Here is a 27601-nt window from a genome sequence, read left to right as displayed (position 1 = left end):
GAGAAAGAGTTGGTCGAGCCTGGCATTGTGGATGCGCTGATTATCAAGGCAAGAATACACCAGTTTTATAACCAACGTGATGATGTGTTTAGCACTTTGAGCCAGGCAAACGAAATTTCTAAGAATTTGTATGGCGGCCAGCCACACCCAAATATTGCCTACACTATTCTCCATCTTGGCGTTTGTGAGCAAGAGCGTGGAAATTTCTTGGAAGCGTTAAACCATTACGAAGAGTATTTGAAAATTCACGAGAATCAAAGACTTGAATGTCAGGAAAGTGGACAGGATTGCAAAATGGCCGATGTTCTTGTTCGAATTGCAAACTTGGGAGCACATTGTTGCTATGATCCTTCGTATCTTCTGTCATGTAACGAGAAAGCGCTGAAAATAGAGGAGAAAATTCACGGCAAAGAAGCCAATCATGTCCATCTAGCCATCTGCTTTGGATCACTTGGTTCTTGTTTGATGACAACAAACCGCGAGTCAGAAGGAGTGGAGTATTTCTGCAAATTCTTGAAAATGTTTGAAGAGATTAATTTAGACGCGAATGAATCCTTTGGTCACGCACACCTATCAATTGGAGAAATCTTTGGACAGCATTCGCCGGGACAAGCAGAAAAGCACTTGAGATCAGCAGAAAAAGTTTTGAAGGAGGTCTTAAAAGATGAAAGTGATGTATCATTGCTTCAGATCAATTCTTCCTTGCTAGAGATTTTTGCGAAAACAAGCAGAATGAAAGAGGGCCTCGAGCTTGCCGAAAAACAGAGACGCTTGATTGATATTATGTTGTCTAAATCCAATTCTCCAAGCGCTCATCAGCTTTCTCAAGTGATCCTCCTTGCTTCGTTTTACGAAGACTGTGGAAGACGAAATACTGCAAAAAATTTATTCATTGACCTGATTGGACGTATAGAGGAGCAGGTCGATATCGCTGATTCAGACCAGGGTTATTTGGAGCGCCTGCTGTGGACTGCAGAATTACGAGCAGGAGGTATTTACCGAACTAATGGAATGTTCGATCACGCAGAAGCCATGTTTCAGCGTATTCTTTTGTCAGTGGAAAAGACAACTTCACAGCGGCAATTGGGAAAAGAATTTCGACATGCTGCTCTGTATAATCTATCGTGTATTTTTACGCAAACCGGAAGATATCAAGAAGCACATAAACTGCTTGACAGTCTTATCAATCTCTATGAGCAAGACCCAAAGTCGATCGATCCCGAAGCAGCATCGTACGTTTTTCTCATTCGTAGCGAACTTAATCGTAAAACCTTATGTTCCAGCCTTGCACTTGAAAACCTGGAAAAAGCCTTGAAAACAGCTGAAGTGTTCCGATTATCGAAGTCTACGATCACATCAGCAACTGAAATTCTTTATGCTAAAGTCATGAACGCATTTGGATTAGTTCATGAGGAAAACAACAACCTGAGCCTTGCTCTCGACTATTATACTTGCAGCCTAAGCACTGTAGATGGGTTGCCACCCAAGATGGACACAGCTATATTTCACCAAAATAAGGCGGATGTTCTAAAAACGCTTGGACGATTTGAAGATGCTACAATACATTACAAAAAATCTTTGGAAATCAGAGAAATGTTGTATTCCGAGGACCCAGTCAGAGAAGATATTGCTACGGTGCTCTATCATTTGGCTCTCACCCAGTATATTAGTCGACAGCCCAACGAAGCCTCCAAAACTCTGGAGAAGCTTTTACCCTTGAGGAAAGAACTTCTTAAAGAGGGTGGTTTAAACCCATTGCAAAATTATGCTGCAGCGTTGGTTCTCAAAGGTGGCTGTCACATCTCGGAACCTGACGAAGCTCAGCAAGCGAAAGAGGCCTTCGAAGAAGCAGAGAAAATTCTTAAGTGGCTGACGGAAGGACAGCTAAACCAGGATTACGCTGGAGTTTTGCACAATTTGGGTAAGTATGATTCACAAAGAAGCACATATAAATCTTCTACTGTTAAAATATTTACATCGGTCTCTAGAAAGCTACATGCAACTATACAGATTTCCGGAACAGGTGCATATATAATCATCAGAAAAAGGTAGGAACTTACTTGATCTAGGCAACAAAATGCCGACCAACAGTTTGATGCACTAAGAATAATCTAATTTTCCAAATTCTCTGTCATAGGTAGTGCTTGCTTTATGTTGAATCAGTGGGAAGAAGCAATACCCAAACTGGAAAAGGCACTTGAGTTGAGGAGAATTATTTATGAAGGAAAAGCGGTGCCAGATGTAGCTTCAACCTGCGAATTTCTCGCTACAGCGCTCTTTAAGAATCACGAGTACCAGAAAGCATTGACTTACTTTGAAGAAGCGTTGAAATATTTTGAAGTTTGCCAGACCCCAGATAATGAGACGAAATGTGCTCTCCATATTGCTCTTTGTCACAAAAGTTTAAAGAATTTTGATCTTGCCTGGAAAGCGTTTGAGAAAGTCAAGGTGTTGTGTGCCAGAGAATCAGTCAGTGATGAGATGCGAGATGAGGTTCAAGAAACAATGGCAGAAAATGAAGAGAATACGAACAAACCCAAGGACAGTTAATGCCACCATTGGTTTTGTGCTGAGCACCATGACAAATCGTATAGAAGTTTAGGCTATCCTGCATATAGAAAGTGTTAGCTGTAATTGAGCCAATTTATAGATTTATAAATGCATGCCAATGCGAAGAAAAAAGTAAGGCTTGCATCAATGGACGACTTGCGCTTTAGACTAATACATCTTATCCCAGCGGTAAAAAGAAAATTTTCCGGCTGAAAGAGTTCACTAACATTAGTTGTAAATTACAGAAAATATAGCCATGCGAATTTGTCGATTTTTGTATACCTTTGTATTATACGGCCGGAAGTTTGTAACTAAATTTGTTACAGGGTCGTTACACATTCTGTGCGTAATACTAAAGTATACTAAATATGCTAACCTCGCATGGCTATATTTTCCACATTTTACAAAATTTCACAGCTAAACTTTGCATTTGCACTAGTTCAAGAAAGCTCTTTCTAGCTGTGGTGATTTATTTTCTTCTTATTACTACTAAAGCGCAAGTCGTCCATTAGACCTCGCTTGATATAATAACTTACCCGATCGACGCATGGGTGATAAAAGTAGTCTACAATAACTTTGAATCCTTCCTTCACCCTCCCATTTACCGGTAATTTTGCTTACTCAAATCAGATACTCACAATAAGCTATAATAAAAGTTTATCAAAGAAATTCTACTTTACAAAAAGATTGAATAAGGGAGGATCGACTTATGTCCAAATATTAGGGATTTTGGCCATCAGCCTAAAAACATTAGAAATATCCTGGTCACTCTGTCTATATATGTACTTTTATTCTACAGCATTGGCAAAATTTACAAATATGATTTCAATTAATGAGTTAGAAATCTGGTATAAAAACCTTTTCGGTTTTTTCTTCTATGTATGTATTCACAACAATAAATCTACATTGAAAAATATATGATGATTCATGGACTGACGGGATACTAAGGACATTACATATTCGGTTATAGGGGTATATCTCGGTATTTTTGAAGAAGCAATGCCAGTCTGCCAGATAAAACTTGCTCGCTAGCCAAAGCATTCTTGCATGAGACTGAATTGCGAGGCGGAAAATAGTATTCCCTTACTTTCATGAAGAAGTTCATTGAATACTCAGTACCAGGGCCGCGTACACAGCTAGCGGGGAGGGCCTTACACAGCTAGCGGGGAGGGCCTTACACAGCTAGCGGAGAGGGCCTTACACAGCTAGCGGGGAGGGCCTTACACAGCTAGCGGGGAGGGCCGTATACACATGCAGCTAGCGGGGAGGGCCTTACACAGCTAGCCGGAAGGGCCGTACACACAGCTAGCGGGGAGGGCCTTACACAGCTAGCGGGAGGGCCGTATACACACACAGCTAGCGGGGAGGGCCTTACACAGCTAGCGGGGAGGGCCTTACACAGCTAGCGGGGAGGGCCGTATACACATGCAGCTAGCGGGGAGGGCCTTACACAGCTAGCGGGGAGGGCCGTATACACAGCTAGCGGGGAGGGCTGTATACACAGCTAGCGGGGAGAGCCGTATACACAGCTAGCGGGGAGGGCCGTATACACAGCTAGCGGGGAGGGCCGTATACACAGCTAGCGGGGAGGGCCGTATACACAGCTAGCGGGGAGGGCCTGACACAGCTAGCGGCGAGGGCCGTATACACAGCTAGCGGGGAGGGCCGTACACAGCTAGCGGGGAGGGCCGTATACACAGCTAGCGGGGAGGGCCGTATACACAGCTAGCGGGGAGGGCCTTACACGTCCAAATGGTAGAATGTAGTTATTTTTACAGTACCTGGAAAGGTTGTAAATATTCTGAAAAATAGACATGATATTTTCAGGAGTTAGGAGTATGAAAGTTTAGAAATAAAGTGAAAACAAAAGTTTGTTTTTTACCGACAAATGATATTGACAGACTTGTAAAATTTGTTCATTCACTTGCTGTTTCGCAAGGGAGTGCATTTGTAAAATGAAAGAAAAGAGGAATAAAACAAAAGTGGCCTACCCAATCAAATGTGAAAGTAAAACGCACATATTCTTGATCGTAAGGAAATAAACGCATTTTCTACTTAATTTCGAATGCAAACTATGTTGAGATTTCCCGGGCATAATATATTTTGCAGACTTCAAACCTGTGTATGGAAATACACTTGCCTGCATCTAAAAGAACTGTTGACCAGAAATCAATTTGGTGGGTTCGTCATAAATTGTAAAACAGAGTTAGTTTATAAAATCAGATATCAGCCTTACGACCAACCGCCGCAAATTTTGTCCCCACTCAGGTGAAGAGGATATTTAACATGCAATTATTCGCGGAAGGCGAGGAGAAGATCGCTCAATAAACCGAGATGAAGTTGAAGGTTTTTATTCGGCGATACTCACCCAGCCTGATGCGAATAATTGTTTTAGTATAATTAAAAAGTAGTATGGTTATCAAATAGTATGATTTTTCTAAAAAAAAGGAATCGTTTAAAGAAAATACATAACGCATTTCTTCATCTGTCACTTTGACAGAAAAATTTTGCCGCCATTTTGAAAAACCGCTTAGGTCATTATCACGTAATAATCAGAGGTCGTTTGACCAATCAGATACCAGAATTTTCGATTATCACCTTTGTATTTATACTAAATATGTAAAATTGCATGTTGCGCTGGGTGCTGTCGCCATGATACCCGCACGAAATATTTTCTCCTCGAACCCAGTCCGTAACCGCCACCCTTTGCGTAACAAAACGATAAAACCTTGAGTCGCACGTCAACAAATATCATTCCGCGAACTCGGGTACATGTGGTGAGCAATTTTGCTAAGTGCATCTCCAAGTAATTGCAAGAAGATTTCTTGTAGACGCTATAGACGTGTATATGGTACTGAGTACTGGTACTAAAACAAATAAATTCTAAAACAAGGTTATCCTAATGGCCTATGCATCAAAGAAATTATTCAGGACATACTCTCTCCTTGGTGAGTACTTTCGCTATTCCTCCATGCTGTGTCAAATAATTCATTGATTTGTAATCTTTGCTCGATTCACTTTCATAAACAGCTTTGTTTACATGCACTAGAGAGACAGATCATGCACTAGAGAGACAGACAAGTCCAGAAGAACTAGGGAAATTTGAAGGCCACAAATTGACCTTCTGTCGAATAGACAAACTAAAAGTTAGTTCATAAATGATAATTCGCCTTTTGTACTCGCAATATATAACTGGACTATCACGCAACAATGAAGAACGATGTGCTCTTAATTTTGCAGTTGTACTATACAACCCCTTGATGTATAAATTCTTCTTGCAGATCGAGTTATTCATAATGAGCCATGGGACATTCCTAAATTCAAGGTTCCATCAGCAAAGAAAGATATCTGGGAAGGTAAGTCGTTTAAGAACTGAACGGCAGTGTTGTGCACGATTATTTTGTACGATTTTTTATTTTACAAACTTTACATACATACATATGTATACATTTTTCGCGAACTATAAAACGAAACTTAAATCATATGCATCATATTTCAGCGAGGCAACCGGAAATATAAACATGCAATATTACAGGAAGTTGTATTTTCGATGTAAAAAACTCGTACACTTTAAAAATATAACCGATGAAATGTCATCAGCTTAAGGATATCTTGTCAAATGTTTCTGAACAAAGTGTTTTTTGTAGCATAAATGCTCGTGTCAACTTCGTAATTACTCGTGAATTTACGTCTGCGGGCAGGTTACAATTAAATTACTGAAAACCTGTCGATATGCATAGCCCCACACTCTTAGACAAACTCCTTCCTATTCCTAGATCATTTCGAACAAGGTTTAAGACACTTAGATGAGAATAAATCGAATCTCGCTGAACAATCGCTCAGTAAAGCCTTAAAAATCCTATCTGCTTCTCCAATGAAAAAACACCTTAACAAAGAGAAAGCAACATGCTTCCACGCTATGGCGGAAATCTATTCAACCCGAGCATCGCAGCAGATGGATGATGACGGCTTTTGTGAAATGATGGTTAAAAGCTTCGCTCTTTTCGAGGCCGAGCGAATTTACAAGCACGGCAGCTACAAGGCTGACGAGGAAATCGACACAGCCATCTTCGAAGCAGAAGTAAAGTTCATTAGTAAAGTATTTGGGGCTGTTGGTGTCGATCATTACAAGAAGATGGAAAACAAAAAAAATCTGAATCGGCAAAAGTTAGAAGAGATTCGTTTGAAACAAACTAACGAATATTTCCCTGCCCTCGACAGACTTCCGGATTGGAACTCAGGAGAGGAAGAAAGACGATGCCAAGAAATTGAAAAGATATATAAACAAATTGATAATGATATGAAGTGCCTCGTGGTCGAAATTTTTTCTTATTGTTGTGAAATTGCTGGCTCCGCACCCTGCAACTTTTCTATCATTGGTCTGGGATCTATGTCCAGACAGGAGATTACTCCATACTCTGATTTAGAGTTTGCAATTCTGGTGCAATCCAAAAACAAAAGTTCTTCGTCAGAACAACGGCAGTATTTTCGATTCCTGACCTACTTAATTCAAGCGCAAATCATCAAATTAGGAGAAACTATTTTGCCCAGTGTTGGTATTTCTAGTTTAAATGATTTCTACAGTGGGAATATAGAAGATGATTGGTTTTACGATGATGTAATTCCCAAAGGATTTTCATTCGACGGTATGATGCCATGGGCCTGCAAGACTCCTCTCGGAAGGAAAGAATGGCGTGGACAACCTCGGCAAGAGTACATCATGACTGTGGATGAAATGCTGAAGCTTCAAGATGTAATTCCCGGCTCTCCTCTCGAGAGTCTGAAAACCGCAAACGTTTTCAGCAGCGTGTGCCATCTCTTTGGCAATGAAGAACTGACAAAGTCCTACGAGCAGAAATTGTCTTCCCTGGTCACGAATACCGAGACGAGGAAAAATTTCCAAGAACAAGTCATGGAAATCATGCAAAGTTTGCTGAACACTTACGACCTGATGACACTATCTTTATGTGACAGTGGAACGCAACAAGACGTGAAGAAAGAGGTCTATAGATTAGCAAGTCTTCTGGTGGAACAATTGTCAAAATATTTGGGAATTTTCGGACACAGTTCTTGGCGATGTATACATGAAATGAAAGTGAAGAAGATACTCACTGAAGATGGGGCAAAAAATTTGCGAGCAATGTTAAGTATTACCACTGAGCTTCGATTGAAATGCTATCAAAGGCAAGGCAGACAAAAGGAGGCATTACCTACAGTTCCACAACTGTCGGTCACTGAAGAAAAATGTACGCCTTGTTCATTCACGACAGCCATCGTCCGTCTTTATAAGAGTCTTGTACCGTTGTCATCAACGATGTCTAACATCGTTTGGAAAATCAAAAACCCATATCATCCGGGGATTATTCTGCTGACCCCTAATCCAGACATAAATGAAATCGCCAAATTTCTCAGGAACTACGACTTAAGAGACCCGGAAACGATACTTGTGAAAGGGCTTCAACAACAACCATTTCTGGATGTTTCGCCGATGACAACAGCCATGGCGTATCTGCGTGTTTTACAACTTCCTAAGGCGATCGAATGTTTGCTTTCTGCAAAAGATGATTCAATGAATATAATGGACAGGGTAAGCTTACGTCATGCACTCGCATATTGCTACATGCACATCGGAAAATTTCAAGAAGCTATTAACTGTTACCGTGAGGTGCAAACGTTACACACACTGGCGCCAGATTTTGTTGAAAAAAGCGACGTAATTGATGCATTGATTTCAATCATGGAAGCCTATACTCACCAGGGTCTGTTAAACGAGGCTGTAAATGTGCACACGCAAATCGTTAGCCTTCAAGACCAACAAGATTCAAAGGACAATGCCGTGAATAACACGAAATTGCGTTTTCTTACCTCCAGCGCGGTGCTTTTCACAAGATTCGAAAAGTACGACAAAGCGGAAATCATACTTAGAACCATTTTGAAGGGAATAAAAAAACACCGACAGCAATATTTCGGCTATTTCATGACCCTAAGTAACCTTGCCGTCGTTCTACTTTGCGAGGACAAGTTCGAGGAAGCGAAGACCATCTTGAACGATGCATTAGAGGTTGCCGGCGAACTTTATGGAGAAAACGCTGTTCATCACGAATTTGCTAACTGTTTAACCAACCTGAGCGAAGTTTATTATTATCTTCAAAATATGGAAGAAGCAGAACGTTTGGTTCGTTTGGCCCTCATAATTCGTTCTCAATTACATGATTATGAGAAAGAGTTAGTCCAGCCTGGCTTTGTCCATGCGCTGATTCTCAAAGCAAGAATACACCAGTTTTATAAACAACTTGATGATTGGTTTAGCACTTTGAACCAGGCAAACGAAATTTCTAAGAATTTTTATGGCGGCCAGCCACACCCATATAATGCCACCATTATTCACGATCTTGGCGTTTGTGAGCAAGAGCGTGGAAATTTCTCGGAAGCGTTACACCATTACCAAGAGCATTTGAAAATTTACGAGAATCTAATATTGGAACGTCAGGAAAATGGACAGGATTGCCACATGGCATATATTCTCGTTCGAATTGGAAATTTGGCAGAAGATTGTTGCTATGATGCTTCGTATCTTCTGTCATGTAACGAGAAAGCACTGAAAATAGAGGAGAAAATTCACGGCAAAGAAGCCAATCATGTCCATCTAGCCATGTGCTTTAAATCACTGGGTTCTTGTTTGATGACAGCAAACCGCGAATCAGAAGGAGTGGAGTATTTCTGCAAATCCTTGAAAATGTTTGAAGAGATTAGTTTCGATGCGAATGAATCCTTTGGTCACGCACACCTATCAATTGGAGAAATCTTTGGACAGCATTCGCCAGGAAAAGCAGAAAAGCATTTGAGATCAGCAGAAAAAATTTTGAAGCAGGTCTTAAAGGATGAAAGTGATGTATCATTGCTTCAGATCAATTCTTCCTTGCTGGAGATTTTTGCGAAGACAAGCAGAATGAAAGAGGGCCTCGGGCTTGCCGAAAAACAGAGATGCTTGATTGATATTATGTTGTCTAAATCCAATTCTCCAAGCGCTCATCAGCTTTCCCAAGTGTTCCGCCTTGCTTCGTTTTACGAACACAGTGGAAGACGAAATACTGCAAGAGATTTGTTCATTGACCTGATTGGTCGTATAGAGGAGCAGGTCGATACCACTGATGCACACCAGGATTATTTTGAGCGTGTGCTGTGGACTGCAGAATTACGAGCAGGAGGTATTTACCAAACTAATGGAATGTTTGATAACGCAGAAGCCATGTTTCAGCGAATTCTTTTGTCAGTGGAAAAGACAACTTCACAGCGGCAATTGGGAAAAGAATTTCGACATGTTGCTCTGTATCATCTATCGTGTATTTTAATGAAAACTGGAAGATATCAAGAAGCACATGAACTGCTTGACAGTCTTATCAACCTCTATGAGCAAGACCCAAAGTCAATCGATCCCGAAACAGCATCGTACGTTTTTCTCATTCGTAGCGAACTTAATCGTAAAACCTTATGTTTCAACCTTGCACTTGAAGACCTTGAAAAAGCCTTGAAAACAGCTGAAGTGTTCCGATTATCGAAGTCAACGTCCACATCAGCAACTGAAACTCTTTACGCTAAAGTCATGAACGCATTTGGATTAGTTCATGAAGAAAACAACAACCCAAGCCTTGCTCTCGACTATTACACTTGCAGCCTAAGCACTGTAGAGGAGTTACCACCTGATATGGATACAGCTACGTTCCACCAAAATAAGGCGGATGTTCTAAAAACGCTTGGACGATTTGAAGATGCTACAATACATTACCAAAAATCTTTGGAAATCAGAGAAATGCGGTATTCCGAGGATCCAGTCAGAGAAGATATTGCCACGGTGCTCTATCATTTGGCCCTCACCCAGCATATTAATCAACAGCCCAACGAGGCTTCAAAAACTCTGGAGAAGCTTTTACCCTTGAGGAGGGAACTTCTTAAGGAGGGTGGTTTAAACCCATTGCAAAATTATGCTGCAGCGTTGGTTCTCAAAGGTGGCTGTCACATCTCGGAACCTGACGAAGCTCAGCAAGCGAAAGAGGCCTTCGAAGAAGCAGAGAAAGTTCTTAAGTGGCTGACGGAAGGACAGCTAAACCAGGATTACGCTGGAGTTTTGCACAATTTGGGTAAGTATAATTCACAAAGACGCACATATAATGATTAAAATGAGAAACAAACTGATTGGTTCCTGCGTGTATGGAAATCTAATTGTTTGCTCACGTGGAAATGATGATGTCATAAGCTGCGTTTACACTACGCGTGAACGTTGTTTATCTGGCCTATACCAGGCCTGAAACTGGTATTGGCCACAAAATCCATACCAACATGTGAAAGGCTTTGCCTAGTCCTAAATATCCATTTTTTTATATCTTAACTTAATAGTAAAATCTGTATAGGACCCTTACTAGTATGACCACTTTTTGGCGTGTTCGGGATCTTGTTCCAAGTATTTTTTCAATTATATGTTGGGTAACTGCATGATATCATGACCAAGAAAGACAGCGTGAACGTACCTAGACTTGTCCTAGACCTGACCCAGGCCAGATCTAGGCGTCTGGTGTAAAAGCGGCTATAGTCAGCTTGTGGGTAGGATTCTCAATTTGGCGATTTTGTGTATACACACAAAAATAATCTAATTTTCCAAATTCTCTGTCATAGGTTGTGCTTGCTTTATATTAAATCAGTGGGAAGAAGCAATACCCAAACTGGAAAAGGCACTTGAGATGTGGAGAATTATTTATGAAGGAAAAGCGGTGCCAGTTGTAGCCTCAACCTGCTACTTCCTTGCTAGAGCACTCTTTAAGAATCACGAGTACCAGAAAGCATTGACTTACTTTGAGGAAGCGTTGAAATATTTTGAAGTTTGCCAGTCACCAGATAACGAGACCAACTGTGCGCTCCATATTGCTCTTTGTCACAAACGTTTGAATAATTTTGATCTTGCGTCGAAAGCGTTTGAGAAAGTCAAGGTGTTGTGTGCCAGAGAATCAGTCAGTGATGAGATGCGAGATGAGGTTCAAGAAACAATGGCAGAAAATGAAGAGAATACGAACAAACCCAAGGACAGTTAATGCCACCATTGGTTTTGTGCTGAGCACCGTGACAAATCGTATAGAAGTTTAAGCTATCCTGCATATAGAAAGTGTTAGCTGTAATTGAGCTGATTTATAGATTTATATATGCATGCCAATGCGAAGAAACAAGCAATGCTTGCGTAAATTAGGCAGTTTGACCTGGCTTGATGCAACAACTTACCCGATCGATGCATGGGATGATAAAAATAGTCTATATAATCATTTTGAATCCTTCCTTCCCCCTATTTACCGGTAATTTTGCTTACGTATGTATTCACAAAAATGAATCTACACTAATAAATATGACTCATGGACTACGGGTTATTAAGTACATCACATATGGTTATAGGAGTATTTAAGGGTATTATGCGGTTATATAGTGGTATATATGGATATAATGTGGTCATATAGGGGTATATTACGTGGTTATTGTGGTATATAGATGTTGGTTTCATACTTGAATATAACTAACAATGAATACTCTTGTTTCATTTTTTATTTATATAACAAAGAGTTCTGGTAATTACGTCATTCGAACTATGCATGTAATGTATGCATGTATGTAATCATTTTTGCATGTAAAAAGTTACGGGAGAGCGGAGTAAACGGGAAAAAACTCACGTTTCGCGGCGTAATTAATGTTTATCAAATTTTCTGAAATTGCGATACATTGCACAAAAGATTTCAAACTTTCACCTCTTTAAATGAACTTGGATTTTCAACCTCTCATTTTCTTTGCACAAGCGGTTAAAAATGAGGCTTTTACAAACCGTTCTCCCGCTTTTCGAGGTTAATTTTTCTGCTAGTTTTTGCTGTTAGATTAGCCAGAATATGCTAAAATACTTAGACGTAAATATATTTTTGAGATATTTTGATAAAATGATAGTTTTTTGAACATTTTTAAATCTTCTAGTTTTTTCTGACACACCTTGTAGAGGAGCTAAGACCATGTGCACACGGTAAATGTTTTCGAGCGTTTTCACATTCGTTTTTACGCCAAAACGGTTTCAAACACCGTCAATCTTCAACCAACAATGGCGGATGCCGGTTACAAGTACGAACTACGACGCCACGTGCAAGAGCTCGATTAAAGCCACCCTAATGGGCATCGCTGGAACGATTTTACCCGACATCGTTGAGATATTCATTAACGATGTTCACAGATTTGACTTCTACCACAGCTTATACCATTGGGTGAATATGAACTAATTTGAAAATGTGATATGAGATTAACCAATCACGAGAGACAATTATTTCACCCCTGCGAATTTACTAGTAAATTTACCATATTTGCTTGTGGCTCAGATGTAAATAATGCCGGCGGTAAAGAGTTACTATGGATCGTAAATATCGTAAGTATGATGCTACCCGCATCAATCTCTATCGTCTAAATACTTCAATAGATGTTGGCTGGAATCTGTGGCTGCCTGCCAGCAGAGCTTTGGTTTGTGGTGAGCCGTAATGATACCCCGAAGGGGGTTGGTACGTAGAACCGAGATAACTCAATGAATTTTGAGTTGTATTGGCGTTTCCGCTGATGTGAAGATCACGAAAACCACCAAAAGTCGCACCAAAGCCAGGGTAGCACCAGATTGCTTTCTCGTTTGCATGAACTTCAATTGGACACTTAAACGGCTTCAGGTTGTCCTTGTTTCGAAGTGAGAATAGGAACGAAACATCGGAATGCTTGAAAGTTTGAGCTAGAGCAAAGTGAAAATAAAAATGTTTAATGCTGAAACGTGGCTTCGAATAATGAATGTTTTATAGAATATAGCAAAAGAACATTTGAAGTATAGCTGGATTACAGCACTTTATGTATTATTATATTATGTTTTATATTATCTATTATTTATTATATCCTATTATGTTTTATATTTTCTATTATATATTATATTATATTATGTTTTATATTATACTTCTAATGTCCTAAAAATAGGGAAAATAAGGAAAAATAAAGATTACGAGATGCTTGCGCTTTTTTCCAACTTTGGTCGGTGAAACCTCCAAAAACGTTGATCCCACATTTCACCAAGGTTACTGTAGGTCCAACCTCGTCACACTTTCTGTGAAAATCCTCTCCTTTCCAGCCATCTCGTGAAGCTCGATAACAAAGTTGCCAAGTGAATTTATGATCATCCACCCACTCCACAAGTTGTTTGGCGTGCTCAAAATTTCCATCCAAGATGGTGGAATTGTCAAGCAATGATTGTATGGGGTCATCAACTGTAAGATGAGATAACATTAAGATTTTTGATTGTAAATAAAAAATTTTGAGTTACCTACAAATAGTTATAGTTGCTGCCAGGGTTTCCACAATGCAAAACCTTGCAACAAGGGGGGGGTCTGTGTTAACAGTATATTAGGATGCATTCTTTTTAAAAGCTCTTTGTCATTGCCATTGAGGACAGACAGTTGTGGAAACCCTGGTTACTGCGTTCAGTATACCAGAATATCGATTTAGATTATGGTATTCATTTGATAATCCATCAAATACAGTCGCTTGTGCTGCACTAAAAGGTAAACACACGCACATAGGAATTAGATTATGATTTTTAACAATAAACTTACCAATATTTCCCAAATCGCTCAGGTCCACACGATTCTCAACAATATCTTTCGGCGAGTTTGCCCGCTCGTATTTAAGACAACCATAATGAACTGGCCGCAACGACTCAGGACATTCCTTCACGATTTCCTTGGCGTGCATCTCAATGTCTTTCCCAAGGGAAAGGATTTCTTCCTTGCCTCCATTTTCAACGATATTCCGAGCAAACTCTAGTGAACCATTCACACCGTCTACGTATGCCTTCATATCGGTATATTGCTTTGCAAGTTTTTGGTAAACATCGTCGTGCTTGCTATCAACTTGCTCCAGCAACACTGCCGTGTTGTGTTTCAATTTCACGAAAAATTCTTGTAGGATTTGTTTCTCCTGTTGCAGGACGACATCTTTGGCCTTTTTGGCGCTGGATTGCACATTTTGTATAGCGTTTTTGATATTCCGTAAAGCGCCCATCCCCTCGCTCGACTTCTCCTGCAACGTTGCCGGGGAGGGCCGTATACACAGCTAGCGGGAAGGGCCTTACACAGCAAACGGGGAGGGCTGTATACACCGCTAGCGGGGAGGGCCGTATACACAGCTAGCGGGGAAGGCCGTACACAGCTAGCAGGAGGGCCGTATACACAGATATAGCGGGAGGGCCGTATACACAGATAGTGGGAGGGCCGTATACACAGCTAGCGAGGAGATCCGTATACACAGCTAGCCGGAAGGACCGTACACGTCCAAATGGTGGAATGTAGTTATTTTTACAGTACCTGGAAAGGTTGTAAATATTCTGAAAAATAGACATGATATTTTAAGGAGTTAGGAGTATGAAAGTTTAGAAATAAAGTGAAAACAAAAGTTTGTTTTTTACCGACAAATGATATTGACAGACTTGTAAAATTTGTTCATTCACTTGCTGTTTCGCAAGGGAGTGCATTTGTAAAATGAAAGAAAAGAGGAATAAAACAAAAGTGGCCTACCCAATCAAATGTGAAAGTAAAACGCACATATTCTTGATCGTAAGGAAATAAACGCATTTTCTACTTAATTTCGAATGCAAACTATGTTGAGATTTCCCGGGCATAATATATTTTGCAGACTTCAAACCTGTGTATGGAAATACACTTGCCTGCATCTAAAAGAACTGTTGACCAGAAATCAACTTGGTGGGTTCGTCATAAATTGTAAAACAGAGTTAGTTTATAAAATCAGATATCAGCCTCACGACCAACCACCGCAAATTTTGTCCCTACTCACGTGAAGAGGATATTTAACATGCGATTATTCGCGGAAGACGAAGAGAAGATCGCTGAATAAACCAAGACGAAGTTGAGGTTTTTATCTAGCGATATTCACCCAGCCTGTGGTGAATAATTGTTTTAGTATAACCGTAAAAAGGTGATTTTTTCAAAAAACGAATGATTTGTAAAAATACATGTTTTACAAACGTTAAAATTTATTTCAACAGTTTACAGCGATTCAAATTTCCACTGTTTTTATGCTTTAAGGTACAGTATTTTCGTCAAAATAACGCATTTCTTTATCTGTCACTTTGACAGAAACATTTTGCCGCCATTTTGAAAAAAATCTTAGGTCATTATCGCGTAATAATCCGAGGTCGTTTGACCAATCAGATGCCAGAATTTTCGATAATCACCTTTGTAATTATACTAATAATATATAATGTATGTTGGGTTGGGTGCTGTCGCCATGTTACCCGCACGAAATATTTTCTCCTCGAACCCAGTCCGTAACCGCCACCCTTTCCGTAACAAAACGATAAAACCTTGAGTCGCACGTCAACAAATATCATTCCGCGAACTGGGGTACATGTGGTGAGCAATTTTGCGAAGTGCATCTCCAAGTAATTGCGAGATTTCTTGTAGACGCTATAGACGTGTATATGGTACTGCGTACTGGTACTAAAACAAATTAATTCTAAAACAAGGTTATCGTAATGGCCTATGCATCAAAGAAATTATTCAGGACACACTCTCTCCTTGGTGAGTACTTTCGCTATTCCTCCATGCTGTGTCTAATAATTCATTGATTTGTAATCTTTGCTCGATTCACTATCATAAACAGCTTGGTTTACATGCACTAGAGAGACAGATCATAAGTCCGGAAGAACTAGGGAAATTTGAAGGCCACAAATTGACCTTCGGTCGAAAAGACAAACTAAAAGTTAGTTCATAAATCATAATTCACCTTTTGTACTCGTTATATATAAACTGGACTACCACGCAACAATGAAGAACGGTGTGCTCTTAATTTTGCAGTTGTACTATACAACCCCTTCATCTGTAAATTCTTCTTGCAGATCGAGTTATTGATAACGAGCTATGGGACATTCCTAAATTCAATGTTTCCTCAGCAAAGAAAGATATCTGGGAAGGTAAGTCCGTTTAAGAACTGAGCGGCAGTGTTGTGCACGATTATTTTGCACGATTTTTTATTTTACAAACTTTACATACATTTTTCGCGAACTATAAAACGAAACTGAATCATATGCATCAAATTTCAGCGAGGCAACCGGAAATATAAACATGCAATATCACAGGAAGTTGTATTTTTGATGTAAAAAACTCGTACACTTTAAAAATTTAACAGATGAGAGGTCATCAGCTTAAGGGTAACTTGTCAAATGTTTCTGCATAAACAAAAGTGTTTTTTTTCCAGCGTAAATGCTCGCGCCAACATCGTAATTACTCGTGAATTAACGTCTGCTGGCAGGTTACAATTAAAATAATTACAGAAAACCTGTCGATATGTATAGCCCCACACTTTTAGACAAACTCTTTCCTATTCCTAGATCATTTCGAACAAGGTTTAAGACACTTATGTGAAAATAAATCAAATCTCGCTGAACAATCGCTCAGTAAAGCCTTAAAAATCCTATCTGCTTCGCCAATGACAAAACACATTAACAAAAAGAAAGCAACATGCTTCCACGCTATGGCGGAAATCTATTTAACCCGAGCATCGCAGCAGATGGATGATGACGGTTTTTGTGAAATGATGGTTAAAAGCATCGCTCTTTTCGAGGCAGAGCGAATTTACAAGCACGGCAGCTACAAGGCTGACGAGAAAATCGACACAGCCATCTTCGAAGCAGAAGTAAAGTTCATTGGTAAAGTATTTGGGGCTGGTGGCGTCGATCGTTACAAGAAGATGGAAAACAAAAAAAATCCGAATCGGCAAAAGTTAGAAGAGATTCGTTTGAAACAAACTACCGAATATTTCCCTGCCCTTGACAGACGTCCGGATTGGAACTCAGGAGACGAAGAAAGACGATGCCAAGAAATTGAAAAGATATATAAACAAATTGATGATGATATGAAGTGCCTCGTGGTCGAAATTTTTTCTTATTGTTGTGGAATTGCTGGTCCCGCACCCTGCAACTTTTCTATCATTGGTCTGGGATCTATGTCTAGACAGGAGATTACTCCATACTCTGATTTAGAGTTCGCAATTCTGGTGGAATCCAAAAACAAAAACTCTTCGTCAGAACAACGGCAGTACTTTCGATTCCTGACCTACTTAATTCAAGCGCAAATCATCAAATTAGGAGAAACCATTTTGCCAAGTGTTGGTATTTCTAGTTTAAATGATTTCTACAGTGGGAATATAGAAGATGATTGGTTTTACGACGATGTTATTCCCAAAGGATTTTCATTCGACGGTATGATGCCATGGGCCTGCAAGACTCCTCTTGGAAGAAAAGAATGGCGTGGACAACCTCGGCAAGAGTACATCATGACTGTGGATGAAATGCTGAAGCTTCAAGATGTAATTCCCGGCTCTGCTCTCGAGAGTCTGAAAACCGCAAACGTTTTCAGCAGCGTGTGCCATCTCTTTGGCGATGAAGAACTGACAAAGTCCTACGAGCAGAAATTGTCTTCCCTGGTCACGAATACCGAGAGGAGGAAAGGTTTTCAAGAACAAGTCATGGAGATCATGCAAGGTTTGGTGAAGACCTACAACCCGACGTCACTGCCTTTAAGTGACAGTGGAACGCAACAAGACGTGAAGAAAGAGGTCTATAGATTAGCAAGTCTTCTGGTAGAACAATTGTCAAAATATTTTGGAATTTTCGGGCGCAGTTCTTGGCGATGTATAGATGAAATGAAAGTGAAGAAGATACTCACTGAAGATGGGGCAAAGAATTTGCGGGTTATGTTAAGTATTTCCACTGAGCTCCGGTTAAAGTGCTACCAAAGGCAAGGCAGACAAAAAGAGGCATTACCTACAGTTCCACAACTGTCGGTCACTGAAGAAAAATGTACTCCTTGCTCATTCACGACAGCCATCATCCGTCTTTATAAGAGTCTTTTACCGTTGTCATCAACGATGTCTAAAATCGTTTCGAAGATCAAAAACCCCCATCATCAGGTAGTTATTTCGCAGACCTCTAAACTAGACTGTCTAGACATAGATGAAATCGCCGAATGTCTCAAAAGCGTCAACTTAAGAGACTCTGAAAAGATACTTGTGAAAGGGCTTCAACAAGAAACATTTCTGGATGTTTCGCCGATGACAATAGCCTTAGCATATCTGCGTGTTTTACAACTTCCTAGAGCGATCGAATGTTTTCTTTCCGCAAAAGATAATTCAGTGGATTTGGTCGACAGTGCAGATGTACGTCGTGCACTCACATATTGCTACATGCACGTTGGAAAATTTCAAGAAGCTATTAAATGTTGCCGTGAAGTGCAAACAATACACACACTCGCGCCAGATTTCGTTAAAACAAGCAACGTAATAAATGCATTGATTCAAATCATGTATGCCTATATCCACCAGGGTCTGTTAAACGAGGCTGTAAATGTGCACACGGAAATCGTTAGCCTTCAAGCCCAACAAGATCCAAAGGACACTGCAGTCAATAAGACGAAAGTGAGTTTTCTTACCAGCAGCGCGATGCTTTTCATGAGACTCGAACAGTACGAGAAAGCGGAAATCATACTTAGAACCATTTTGAAGGGAATAAAAAACCCCCGAAAGCAATATTTCACCTATTTCATGACCCTGAATAACCTTGCCGTCGTTCTACTTTGCGAAGACAAGTTCGAGGAAGCGAAAACCATCTTCCACGATGCATTACAGGTTGCCCGCGAACTTTATGGAGAAAACGCTGCTCATCCCAATTTTGCTAACTGTTTAGTCAACCTGAGCAAAGCTTATTTTTATCTTCAAAATATGCAAAAAGCAGAACGTTTTGTTCGTTTGGCCCTCGTAATTTATTCTCAATTACACGATTATGAGAAAGAGTTGGTCGAGCCTGGCATTGTGGATGCGCTGATTATCAAAGCAACAATACACCAGTTTTATAAACAGCTTGATGATGTGTTTAGAACTTTGAACCACGCAAACGAAATTTCTAAGAATTTGTATGGCGGCCAGCCACACCCACATATTGCCTTCATTATTTTCCTTCTTGGCGTTTGTGAGCAAGATCGTGGAAATTTCTCGGAAGCATTACAGCATTATCAAGAGTATTTGAAAATTCACGAGAATCAAAGACTGGAACTTCAAAAAAGTGGACAGGATTGCAAAATGGCCAATGTTCTTGTTCGAATTGCATACTTGGGAGAACATTGTTGCCATGATCCTTCGTATCTTCTGTCATGTAACGAGAAAGCGCTGAAAATAGAAGAGAAAATTCACGGCAAAGAAGCAAATCATGTCCATCTAGCCAGGTGCTTTGGATCACTGGGTTCTTGTTTGATGAAAGCAAACCGCGAGTCTGAAGGAGTGGAGTATATCTGCAGATCCTTGAAAATGTTTGAAGAGATTAACTTAGATGCGAATAAAGCATTTGGTCACGCACACCTATCAATTGGAGAAACCTTTGGACAGATTTCGCCAGAACAAGCAGAAAAGCACTTGAGATCAGCAGAAAAAGCTTTAAAGAAGGTCTTAATGGATGAAAGTGATGTATTGTTGCTTGAGATCAATTCTTCCTTGCTGGAGATTTTTGCGAAGACAAACAGAATGAAAGAGGGCCTCGAGCTTGCCGAAAAACAGAGACGCTTGATTGATATTATGTTGTCTAAATCCAATTCTCCAAGCGCTCATCAGCTCTCTTATGTGTTCCGCCTAGCTTCGTTTTACGAAGACAATGGAAGACGAAAAACTGCAACAGATTTGTTCATTGTCCTGATTGGACGTATAGAGGAGCAGGTCGATACCGCTGATTCAGACCAGGATTTTTTTGAGTTCCTGCTGTGGACTGCGGAATTAATAGCAGGAGGTATTTACCGAACTAATGGAATGTTCGATCACGCAGAAGCCATGTTTGAGCGTATTCTTTTGTCAGTGGAAAAAACAACTTCACAGCGGCAATTGGGAAAATACTTTCGACATGTTGCTCTGTATCATCTATCGTCTATTTTTACGGAAACCGGAAGGTATGAACAAGCACATGAACTGCTTGACAGTCTTATCAACGTCTACGAGCAAGACCCAAAGTCAATCGATCCCGATGCAGCATCGTTCGTCTTTCTCGTTCGTAGCGAACTTAATCGTAAAACTTTATGTTTCAACCTTGCACTTGAAGACCTGGAAAAAGCCTTGAAAACAGCTGAAGAGTTCCGATTATCGAAGTCTACGTCCACATCAGCAGCTCAAATTCTTTATGCTAAAGTCATGAACGCATTTGGATTGGTTCATGAAGAAAACAACAACCCGAGCCTTGCTCTCGAATATTATACTTGCAGCCTAAGAACTGTTGAGAGGTTGCCACCCAAGATATATACAGCTGTGTTCCATCAAAATAAGGCGGATGTTCTAAAAACGCTTGGACGATTTGAAGATGCTACAATACATTACCAAAAATCTTTGGAAATCAGAGAAATGTTGCATTCCGAGGATCCAGTTAGAGAAGATATTGCTACGGTGCTCTATCATTTGGCTCTCACCCAGTATATTAGTCGACAGCCCAACGAGGCTTCCAAAACTCTGGAGAAGCTTTTACCCTTGAGGAGGGAACTTCTTAAGGAGGGTGGTTTAAACCCTTTGCAAAATTACGCTGCAGCGTTGGTTCTCAAAGGTGGCTGTCACATGTCGGAACCTGATGAAGCTCAGCAAGCGAAAGAGGCCTTCGAAGAAGCAGAGAAAGTTCTTAAGTGGCTGACGGAAGGACAGCTAAACCAGGATTACGCTGGAGTTTTGCACAATTTGGGTAAGTATAATTCACAAAGAAGCACATATTGCTTAAAATGAGAAACAAACTGATTGGTTCCTACATGCATGGAAATTCAATTGTTTTTTCACGTGGAAATGATGATGTCATCACGTGGAAATGATGATGTCATAAGCCGCGTTTACACTGCGTGTGGACGTTGTTCATCTGGCCTATACAGGCTTGGAACTGGCATTGGCCACAAAGTCCAAACCAACATGTGAAAGGCTTTACCTAGTCCTAAATATCCAATCTTTTATATCTAAATTTAATAGTATAATCAGATTCTCAATTTGGTGTATACATATACTAAAATTAATCTAACTTTCCAAATTCTCTGTCATAGGTTATGCTTGCTTTGTGTTAAATCAGTGGGAAGAAGCAATACCCAAACTGGAAAAGGCACTTGAGATGAGGAGAATTATTTATGAAGGAAAAGCGGTGCCAGATGTAGCCTCAACCTGCGACTTCCTCGCTACAGCGCTCTTTAAGAATCACGAGTACCAGAAAGCATTGACTTACTTTGAAGAAGCTTTGAAATATTTTGAAGTTTGCCAGTCCCCAGATAACGAGACCAAATGTGTTCTCTTTATTGCTCTTTGTCACAAACGTTTGAAGAATTTTGATCTTGCTTCGAAAGCGTTTGAGAAAGTCAAGGTGTTGTGTGCCAGAGAATCAATCAGTGATGAGATGCGAGATGAGGTTCAAGAAACAATGGCAGAAAATGAAGAGAATACGAACAAACCCAAGGACAGTTAATGCCACCATTGGCTTTGTGCTGAGCACCGTGACAAATCGTATAGAAGTTTAAGCTAACCTGCATATAAAAAGGATGAGCTAAAATTGAGCCAATGCAAAGAAACAAGCAATGCTTGCGCAAATTAGGCTGTTAGACTTGGCTTGATGTAACAACTTGCCCGATCGATGCATGGGATGATAAAAATAGTCTAGAATCATTTTGAATCCTTCCTTCCCCCTATTTACCGGTAATTTTGCTTACGTATGTATTCACAAAAATAAATCTACACTAATAAATATGACTCATGGACTACGGGATATCAAGTACATCACATATTCGGTAATAGGAGTATTCAAGGGTATTATGCGGTTATAGTGGTATACATGGATATAATGTGGTCATATAGGGGTATATTACGGGGCTTTTGTGGTATATAGATGTTGTGGTATATAGATGTTTGTTACGTACTTGAATATAACTAACAATGAATACTCTTGTTTCATTTTTTATTTATTTAACAAAGAGTTCTGGTAATTACGTCATTCGAACTATATGCATGTAATGTATGCATGCATGCATGTAATCATTCTTGCATGTAAAAAGTTACGCGAGAGAGAAAAAACTCGTTTCGCGGCGTAATTAATGTTCATCAAAGTTTCTGAAATTGCGATACATTGCACAAAAGAGTCCAAACTTTCACCTCTTTAAATGAACTTGGATTTTCAACCTCTCATTTTCTTCTTTGCACAAGCGGTTAAAAATGAGGCTTTTACAAACGTACTCCCGCTTTTCGAGGTTAATTTTTCTGCTAGTTTTTGCTGTTAGAATACTTGGACGTAAATACATTTTTGAAATATTTTGATAAGATGATAGTTTTTTAAACATTTTTAAATCTTCTAGTTTTTTCTGACACACCTTGTAGAGGAGCTAAGACCATGTGCACACGGTAACGTTTTCGAGCGTTTTCACATTCGTTTTACGCCAAAACGGTTTCAAACACCGTCAATCTTCAACCAACAATGGCGAATGCCGGTTACAAGTACGAACTATGACGCCACGTGCAAGAGCTCGATTGAAGCCACCATAATGGCATCGCTGGAACGATTTTACCCGACATCGTTGAGATATTCGTTAACGATGTTCACAGATTTGACTTCTACCACAGTTTATACCATTGGGTGAATATGAACTAATTTGAAAATGTGATATGAGATTAACCAATCACGAGAGACAATTATTTCACCCCTGCGAATTTACTAGTAAATTTACCATATTTGCTTGTGGCTCAGATGTAAATAATGCCGGCGGTAAAGAGTTACTATGGATCGTAAATATCGTAAGTATGATGCTACCCGCATCAATCTCTATCGTCTAAATACTTCAATAGATGTTGGCTGGAATCTGTGGCTGCCTGCCAGCAGAGCTTTTGTTTGTGGTGAGCCGTAATGATACCCCGGAGGGGGTTGGTACGTAGAACCGAGATTACTCAATGAATTTTGAGTTGTGTTGGCGTTTCCGCTGATGTGAAGATCACGAAAACCACCGAAAGTTGCACTAAAGCCAGGATAGCACCAGATTGCTTTCTCGTTTGCATGAACTTCAATTGGACACTTGAACGGCTTCAGGTTGTCCTTGTTTCGAAGTGAGAATAGGAACGAAACATCGGAATGCTTGAAAGTTTGAGCTAGAGCAAAGTGAAAATATAAATGTTTATTGCTGAAACGTGGCTTCGAATAATGAATGTTTCACAGAATATAGCAAAAGAACATTTGAAGTATAGCTGGATTACAGCACTTTTAAAATGTTTTCTCTGATTCTATTATGTATTATTATATTGTTTTATATTATATATTATATCATATTATATCATGTTTTATATTATACTTCTAATGTCCTAAAATGGCAAAAAATAGGAAAAGTAAAGATTATACCAGATGCTTGCGCTTTTTTCCAACTTTGGTCTGTGAAACCTCCAAAAACGTTGATCCCACATTTCACCAAGGTCACTGTAGGTCCAACATCGTCACATTTTCTGTGAAAATCCTCTCCTTTCCAGCCATCTCGTGAAGCTCGATAACAAAGTTGCCAAGTGAATTTATGATCATCCACCCACTCCACAAGTTGTTTGGCATGCTCAAAATTCCCATCCAAGATAGTGGAATTGTCAAGCAATGATTGTATGGGGTCATCAACTGTAAGATGAGATAAGATTAAGATTTTCGATTGTAAATAAAAAATTTTGAGTTACCTACAAATAGTTATAGTTGCTGCCAGGGTTTCCACAATGCAAAACCTTGAAACAAGGGAGGGGGGATCTGTGTTAACAGGATATTAGGATGCATTCTTTTTAAAAGCTCTTTGTCATTGCCATTGAGGACAGACAGTTGTGGAAACCCTGGTTGGTACTGCGTTCAGTATACCAGAATATCCATTTAGATTGTGGTATTCACTTGATAATCCATCAAATACAGTCGCTTGTGCTGCACTAACAGGTAAACACACGCACATAGGAATTAGATTATCATTTTTAACAATAAACTTACCAATATTTCCCAAATCGCTCAGGTCCACACGATTCTCAACAATGTCTTTCGGCGAGTTTGCCTGCTCGTATTTAAGAAAACCATAATGAACTGGCCGCAACGACTCAGGGCATTCCTTCACGATTTCCTTCGCGTGCATCTCAATGTCTTTCCCAAGGGAAAGGATTTCTTCCTTGCCTCCATTTTCAACGATATTCCGAGCAAACTCTAGTGAACCATTCACACCGTCTACGTATGCCTTCATATCGGTATATTGCTTTGCAAGTTTTTGGTAAACATCGTCGTGCTTGCTATCAACTTGCTCCAGCAACACTGCCGTGTTTTGTTTCAATTTCACGAAAAATTCTTGTAGGATTTGTTTCTCCTGTTGCAGGACGACATCTTTGGCCTTTTTGGCGCTGGCTTGCACATTTTGTATAGCGTTTTTGATATCTTGTAAAGCGCCCAACCCCTCGCTCGACTTCTCCTGCAACGTTGCCGAGGTCTTCTTCAAGGCTTCCTTCTGTTGTCCTGCCACTATATCGACAGGTTGACAAACGTGATGTGGTTTCGGGTGATTTAAAACAACGCAAGCAATACAAGTCAGCTCCTTGCATGTGTTGCAGTAAAATTCAAGCGGCTTATCCCCGTGACCAAGCCTCTTGCAACGCGACGTTCCTTTCTCCTTCGCTTGGTTCTCTGGTTTTGCCAATTCCTCCAGCGTCAGCACAACATGCTTTTTGAAATCTGGCCAGTTGCTGTGCGCCGTCAAGCAGTTCTTGCACAGATAACGTTCGCATTCGGTGCATCTGCACGTTGCTGGCTCTTTCACCTTGCAAGATTGACAAGAAGGCTTCTGTGCTTCTTGTTGGGTTTTCAATATTTCGAGCATGTTGTTTATGAAGAAATTGGATGGAAGTCGTTCAACATTTTGACCATCTTCCAACTCAAACTCGCCTCTACACTGCGGACAGCTATACCTATGCTGTATGCCATCACAATGCACCAGTAACAAGTCGCGTTGAGCTTCAACGTATCTTGCCAGACATGTTTTACAGAAAGAATGTAAACACGGAAGCGTTAACGGTTCCTCGAACGTCTCAGTACAGATACAGCACTTTAGAAGTTCTTCCAGTTGTTCTGTGGAAGCACGGTCAGGCAAGGAGGTCATGGTCGATGTAATCAGGATTTAATATTACAATCTCACATCTATTACCGAAACCTTTGTTTCTGAAAATAACGAAGAACTCGGGTTTGGGAATTAACGCTTTAAATCCCATTACCCGGGACCCAACTTCGGCTTTTATTAATGACACATTGGCTTGGAAACAACAGGTTGTTATTAAATATTCACTGAATAATTAATAAATTATAATTATCATTGCAATCTTTCGCTTAAGGCTTTCTGGTCATTTGAAATCAAGGTTTGGGATCACAGTTGTAATTTATTTCACATATTGCCGGGAGAATGTTAACAGTTTAAATGCAGGTAATTTGGTTAGCCGCGGCGCAAGACAATCTACAATTTAGCACATGAATGGGAACGACAATATAAAAATAATCTTTTTAATATTAATACAATATTGATTTACCAACACGGCTGTAGTTTCCTATGTCGCTTCAAAACCAAGCTATTTTCATACCTTGCGTTGACAACAGATTAAAAGTTTGAACGTTTTCCTGTAGTTCGTTAAACGAAAGTAGTAAACAAACGAATTTATGACGAAGTTCGAATAAAAAAGATAATAAAAACACATGTGCAGATGCCACGTGATAATGTTACCACGGCCGTGATCTGTGAGGACTAAGTCAAATATCAAGAGAGGAGAAAGCGTTGAAACCAAGAGGCAAGTTACGTATATTATTGTGTGAAGAAAATGCTTTTCTTTGAAAAGTCTTTGTTGACGTCTTTGAATTGATGTTTGCGGTGTACCAGCTGTTGGTGTGTTTCCACGCTGATCCTTCAAGTATTTCGCCTCCTTTTTCAAATGAAGGATCGTTTTGAGGTACAGCAAACAGGAACAAAATAGCATAAAGACTCCACTTATAAGACGAAAACCTGGAATGACCTTTTCCAGATCTCTTCTCAAGGCTACGTATAAGAACGCAAACATCCATTGAAATATTATAACCGCCATTGGTATTGCTTTCTTCCCGTTCATAAACACACGGTACTGAAATGGATAGCAAGCGATAGCACATCGATCCAACGCCAGAAAGAAAATACTGAGAAATGAAATGTACAGAGGAAATGAGAACAAACGAGAGACGATTAGACCATCACTACACGACCGCCAATAGTACCTTGCGAATTTATACAAACATAAGATAAGGTCGGAGACCGTGTTATTCATTATGAGATACGATGAACAGTTCTTGAAGCATTTGAGAGGATCTTTTGTCAATCCATAGAGCATCAACGAGTTACAAAATACCCCAACGATTAGTGAAAATTGTCGGCAAATGGCAAAAGTATTGTTGTCCGAATGTGGATTTATGCAACTTGCCGCTGTAGAATTCATTTTAATATATATGTATGAAGATGAAAATTCAGACGTACGTACGTAATAAAATCTTGCTCAAAATGATTATAAGTAAACAGGCAATCGTTATATTTGATTTATACGCTTGAATTATTAATAAAAAGGCGGTGCACAAAAATACTTCCCCTAAAATTTAAATGAAGATTACAAGAAAACACCGCTGCGATTTCGAAAGAAGACACGAAAAACTGGATTCTTAACCGAAAGATCGACTTTCTGAGATGGACAGACGTTTTCGCATAAATCCTATACAATTCCTTGTCCCAAAGTCAAACACATTGTTTACCTAACAAGTCCTTACGAATTTATCATTACTATGATATTGAAAATGTCAATTCCGGTTAACGACTTCCTCCATTTTATAACACTTGTTAAGATGATAGCTTCGCAAAAAACATCATACAGTTTCTGTATGATGCAATCACAAATA

General features: G+C 39.9%; 6 protein-coding genes across 6 annotated transcripts; 4 read left to right on the top strand and 2 right to left on the bottom strand.

The window, feature by feature from the left end:
- The first annotated feature begins 199 nt into the window (after window positions 1–199).
- On the top strand, window positions 200–2830 carry LOC114516807. Its single transcript, XM_028536390.1, has 2 exons — window positions 200–1921; window positions 2138–2830. Exons 1-2 carry the CDS (start codon window positions 295–297, stop codon window positions 2548–2550), a joined length of 2040 nt encoding a protein of 679 aa, XP_028392191.1. The 5' UTR covers window positions 200–294; the 3' UTR covers window positions 2551–2830.
- Window positions 2831–5319: 2489 nt separating this feature from the next.
- Window positions 5320–8394, top strand: LOC114516595. The gene is made up of 5 exons (XM_028536122.1): window positions 5320–5498; window positions 5832–5906; window positions 6327–6717; window positions 7963–8137; window positions 8353–8394. The coding sequence occupies exons 1-5, from the start codon at window positions 5453–5455 to the stop codon at window positions 8392–8394; spliced, it is 729 nt and encodes a 242-aa protein (XP_028391923.1). The 5' UTR covers window positions 5320–5452.
- Window positions 8395–8643: 249 nt separating this feature from the next.
- LOC114516737 lies at window positions 8644–12074 on the top strand. The gene is made up of 2 exons (XM_028536292.1): window positions 8644–10688; window positions 11221–12074. The coding sequence occupies exons 1-2, from the start codon at window positions 8705–8707 to the stop codon at window positions 11631–11633; spliced, it is 2397 nt and encodes a 798-aa protein (XP_028392093.1). The 5' UTR covers window positions 8644–8704; the 3' UTR covers window positions 11634–12074.
- Window positions 12075–12511: 437 nt separating this feature from the next.
- On the bottom strand, window positions 12512–14655 carry LOC114516827. The gene is made up of 3 exons (XM_028536414.1): window positions 14205–14655; window positions 13599–13859; window positions 12512–13336 (listed from the first exon to the last, which is right to left on the bottom strand). The coding sequence occupies exons 1-3, from the start codon at window positions 14650–14652 to the stop codon at window positions 13017–13019; spliced, it is 1029 nt and encodes a 342-aa protein (XP_028392215.1). The 5' UTR covers window positions 14653–14655; the 3' UTR covers window positions 12512–13016.
- Window positions 14656–16508: 1853 nt separating this feature from the next.
- LOC114516594 lies at window positions 16509–22540 on the top strand. Its single transcript, XM_028536121.1, has 3 exons — window positions 16509–16579; window positions 16997–21367; window positions 21714–22540. Exons 2-3 carry the CDS (start codon window positions 17095–17097, stop codon window positions 22124–22126), a joined length of 4686 nt encoding a protein of 1561 aa, XP_028391922.1. The 5' UTR covers window positions 16509–16579; window positions 16997–17094; the 3' UTR covers window positions 22127–22540.
- A 302-nt stretch (window positions 22541–22842) lies between these two features.
- LOC114516593 (E3 ubiquitin-protein ligase TRIM56-like) lies at window positions 22843–25799 on the bottom strand. Its single transcript, XM_028536120.1, has 3 exons — window positions 24650–25799; window positions 24038–24298; window positions 22843–23790 (listed from the first exon to the last, which is right to left on the bottom strand). The coding sequence occupies exons 1-3, from the start codon at window positions 25797–25799 to the stop codon at window positions 23471–23473; spliced, it is 1731 nt and encodes a 576-aa protein (XP_028391921.1). The 3' UTR covers window positions 22843–23470.
- Between the last annotated feature and the right edge of the window lie 1802 nt (window positions 25800–27601).

This window comes from Dendronephthya gigantea, unplaced genomic scaffold, assembly GCF_004324835.1.
Source record: "Dendronephthya gigantea isolate DGI-Jeju-01 unplaced genomic scaffold, DenGig_1.0 000006F, whole genome shotgun sequence".
Classification (NCBI taxonomy): Eukaryota; Metazoa; Cnidaria; class Anthozoa; order Malacalcyonacea; family Nephtheidae; genus Dendronephthya; species Dendronephthya gigantea.
This window is presented reverse-complemented; position numbering and strand designations above follow the sequence as displayed.

Excerpts from the sequence above, each read along its gene's own strand:
- LOC114516807 (XM_028536390.1), top strand. The coding sequence starts at position 295 with ATGGCCGATGTTCTTGTTCGAATTGCAAACTTGGGAGCACATTGTTGC. Across the intron at positions 1,922-2,137 it reads TGGAGTTTTGCACAATTTGG|GTAGTGCTTGCTTTATGTTG; the intron begins GTAAGTATGATT and ends TCTCTGTCATAG.
- LOC114516595 (XM_028536122.1), top strand. The coding sequence starts at position 5,453 with ATGGCCTATGCATCAAAGAAATTATTCAGGACATACTCTCTCCTTG. Across the intron at positions 5,907-6,326 it reads AAAGAAAGATATCTGGGAAG|ATCATTTCGAACAAGGTTTA; the intron begins GTAAGTCGTTTA and ends TCCTATTCCTAG. Across the intron at positions 6,718-7,962 it reads AAAAATCTGAATCGGCAAAA|GAACTACGACTTAAGAGACC; the intron begins GTTAGAAGAGAT and ends CAAATTTCTCAG.
- LOC114516737 (XM_028536292.1), top strand. The coding sequence starts at position 8,705 with ATGGAAGAAGCAGAACGTTTGGTTCGTTTGGCCCTCATAATTCGTTCT. Across the intron at positions 10,689-11,220 it reads TGGAGTTTTGCACAATTTGG|GTTGTGCTTGCTTTATATTA; the intron begins GTAAGTATAATT and ends TCTCTGTCATAG.
- LOC114516827 (XM_028536414.1), bottom strand. The coding sequence starts at position 14,652 with ATGGGCGCTTTACGGAATATCAAAAACGCTATACAAAATGTGCAATCC. Across the intron at positions 13,860-14,204 it reads GAGCGATTTGGGAAATATTG|TTGATGACCCCATACAATCA; the intron begins GTAAGTTTATTG and ends CTCATCTTACAG. Across the intron at positions 13,337-13,598 it reads GAAAAAAGCGCAAGCATCTC|CTCAAACTTTCAAGCATTCC; the intron begins GTAATCTTTATT and ends ACTTTGCTCTAG.
- LOC114516594 (XM_028536121.1), top strand. The coding sequence starts at position 17,095 with ATGACAAAACACATTAACAAAAAGAAAGCAACATGCTTCCACGCTATG. Across the intron at positions 21,368-21,713 it reads TGGAGTTTTGCACAATTTGG|GTTATGCTTGCTTTGTGTTA; the intron begins GTAAGTATAATT and ends TCTCTGTCATAG.
- LOC114516593 (XM_028536120.1), bottom strand. The coding sequence starts at position 25,799 with ATGACCTCCTTGCCTGACCGTGCTTCCACAGAACAACTGGAAGAACTT. Across the intron at positions 24,299-24,649 it reads GAGCGATTTGGGAAATATTG|TTGATGACCCCATACAATCA; the intron begins GTAAGTTTATTG and ends CTCATCTTACAG. Across the intron at positions 23,791-24,037 it reads GAAAAAAGCGCAAGCATCTG|CTCAAACTTTCAAGCATTCC; the intron begins GTATAATCTTTA and ends ACTTTGCTCTAG.